Source organism: Notothenia coriiceps, unplaced genomic scaffold (genome assembly GCF_000735185.1).
Source record: "Notothenia coriiceps isolate Sejong01 unplaced genomic scaffold, NC01 NC01_scaffold00015044, whole genome shotgun sequence".
Classification (NCBI taxonomy): domain Eukaryota; kingdom Metazoa; phylum Chordata; class Actinopteri; order Perciformes; family Nototheniidae; genus Notothenia; species Notothenia coriiceps.
In genome coordinates this window covers 1-2,843 of record NW_011347745.1, presented here as the reverse complement: position 1 = coordinate 2,843, position 2,843 = coordinate 1, and the positions used below count along the sequence as shown (strand labels likewise).

The 2,843-nt window shown below is 40.6% G+C and overlaps 1 protein-coding gene across 1 annotated transcript; it reads right to left on the bottom strand.

Annotated features, from left to right (window-relative positions):
- Nucleotides 1-265: 265 nt before the first annotated feature.
- On the bottom strand, nt 266-1,244 carry LOC104948766 (thrombospondin-4-B-like; the record flags this gene model as incomplete). The annotated part of the gene is made up of 2 exons (XM_010774995.1): nt 266-513; nt 1,047-1,244. Coding segments are annotated over 2 exons (446 nt in total), but the record flags the coding sequence as incomplete, so codon positions are not given.
- Nucleotides 1,245-2,843: the final 1,599 nt, after the last annotated feature.

Sequence of the window (2,843 nt, the reverse complement as noted above, 5' to 3'; positions counted from 1 at the left end):
CTATAAAGGAACTACAGCACGGTCACATGACTTCACGTCACCACCGCTAAGCTAAAGGCGGCTAATGTTGGGCTTGCCACTTTATAGACACTTGTTAGCAACCGCTGTTTTAAAATTCATTGAAGTATTTTACTTCATAGAACAAAATATGAAAATCTTGTAAGCTTGCGTTAACCTCAAACCTTATAAAGAGCTAAAATGCTGAGTTATTTCCTGGGTTTAGGACTCACTCCTGCACCACTCTCTACTGTGAGTGAAGGCCCACCTGGTCTCGGGCCTGCATGGTCTTCAGGTCCACCGTGCCGTATCCTGCAGGTAAACCCTGGAAGGCGGCAGGTAAGTCCCTGATGGTCTCCACCAGCCTGCAGTCCAGATGCAGCTCCACGCCCCCCGGACCCTGCTGCATGCCCTTCAGGTGGAACAGCAGCCGGTGCTGTTGGCCGTCCGCCAGCACCAGGTTGTTGAAGGTCACCGAGGTCATCCTCTTGTCGCTCCGCAGGTAACGCAACACAGCTGAGAGGATGAGGAAGATATTTAGTTTAGTTTAGTTTATTTCTTTATAGTGTCGTGTTGTTTGGTTTAGATGATAGGAAAGTGTCGTGTCAAATGTTCATATAATCATTTAAATAATATGTATAGATTATGTCTTATATTCTGATTGCCTTTTACTCGTTTCAATAGTATTTCTAATCCTATATGTGTTTAACAGAGACATATGTTTAGGATTTACATTTCAGGAGGGCAAAAAGTTGATTTTCAAATGGTTAAAGACTTATGGTTTAATGATGGGGGTCTTTAGATGATGCCTAAGGGAATTTAATGGTGGGACCAGTTGAATATACAGTGTGACTGTAAGCAGAACACCTTCATCCTCTGAGGATGAAGTTGCTCTGTTCCTACATTTGAGATAGATTTCACTTGTATATTGACTTTCTTTATTACTTTATTAAACATAACAAAGAAAACTTTGTCCATTAATAATTTATCAGTTTCTCTTCAGAATGTCCTCCAGAGAAAGCAGAGCCTCTTCTCTCGTAGCTTCTTACCTCTGTTGAGCTTCCCCATGACGGTGAACTCAAAGTACTTGCTGTTGTCCCGCGGATTGAACAGGGCGAAGATGCTGGTTCCTGTTTTGGGCTGAAGCTTGAAGGTGGTCAGGATGAAAGCCTCGTTCACGCCCTGCTCCACTAGGCCGCCCTGCAGAAGGTCCGGCAGGCAGTCCGGGGAGGTGAGCAGATCATACACTGTGGAGGAGAAGGGAGAAAGGCACATGAGTAATGGAGGATCAGATGTATGAATATTTATGACCCAAACACATCCTGAGTCGACATGAGGAGATGATGTTGACCCAGTGTTTGTTGATCCTTTGAGACCCTGCATTTACTCATATCATATATCAAGGAATACATTGTTTGGTTGACTACTGATGTTTTTAGAAATGACATTTTTGATCAATAATCATCAGTTATGAAGATATATCAGCTAAGTGGGTAAAAGCTAGTGGTGGAATATGAGTAATTACACTATACTTAAAAAAAATATTTGTACTTGATTATTTCCATTTAAAGCTACGTCATACTTCAACTCAAATATTGCCTACTTTCATTTAACACTCAGTTACTTTGTACTTGTAAAAACACATGATATGCTGATATGGTATAATGCAGTACTTTACTACTAAAACACACAGTACTTATAGTATCTAAATCTGGTCCACATTGACAAACTGCAATACTTAAATGCTCCTACATAAATACAAAAAGGATAATATATCAGCCATAATAATGTAATACTGTGAAAAGTTCCATTCTGCATAACAAGTTTTAAATTTAATACTTAAAGTATATTGATCTGATTATACTTCTTAACTTTATATTATTCTGAAATGAGCCACTGTGCAGAATTAGTACTTTTTGTACTTTAAGTACATTTTGATGCTGAAGACGATACCGATATATTTTCCCTAGTTAGTTGCATGATTTCTTTTTGTATCCTCTCCAAATCTGCTCAGCTGATAAAGTGTTGCACAGTTTCTCCATTCTTCTCACAGGCGGAGGTTTGACCGAGTTAAAGCCAGATCTGTGCAGAGCAGGAGAGGATGTGCAGGGAATGTGTCGTCCACCATCTGCACGCAGCATGAATACACAAGCAGTCTGAAGGGCCTTCAGTCAGGAGGGACTCAAATTGTTCCCAAATGTTGCCAGAGACTGTCCGGTGTCAGCCAAGACTGCAAAGCATGAGTTTCTTCTTTTAACTCTGTCCTCGTGTTTTTGACACAAGCTGTTTTCTTGAAATGTGGACGTTAAAGAGTCCTCTCCTGCTGATGTTCAGGTGTATATCAGTATGTAGTGTCTCTACTTTAAAGAGTCCTCTCCTGCTGATGTTCAGGTGTATATCAGTATGTAGTGTCTCTACTTTAAAGAGTCCTCTCCTGCTGATGTTCAGGTGTATATCAGTATGTAGTGTCTCTACTTTAAAGAGTCCTCTCCTGCTGATGTTCAGGTGTATATCAGTATGTAGTGTCTCTACTTTAAAGAGTCCTCTCCTGCTGATGTTCAGGTGTATATCAGTATGTAGGGTCTCTACTTTAAAGAGTCCTCTCCTGCTGATGTTCAGGTGTATATCAGTATGTAGGGTCTCTACTTTAAAGAGTCCTCTCCAGCTGATGTTCAGGTGTATATCAGTATGTAGTGTCTCTACTTTAAAGAGTCCTCTCCTGCTGATGTTCAGGTGTATATCAGTATTTAGTGTCTCTACTTTAAAGAGTCCTCTCCTGCTGATGTTCAGGTGTATATCAGTATGTAGTGTCTCTACTTTAAAGAGTCCTCTCCTGCTGATATTCA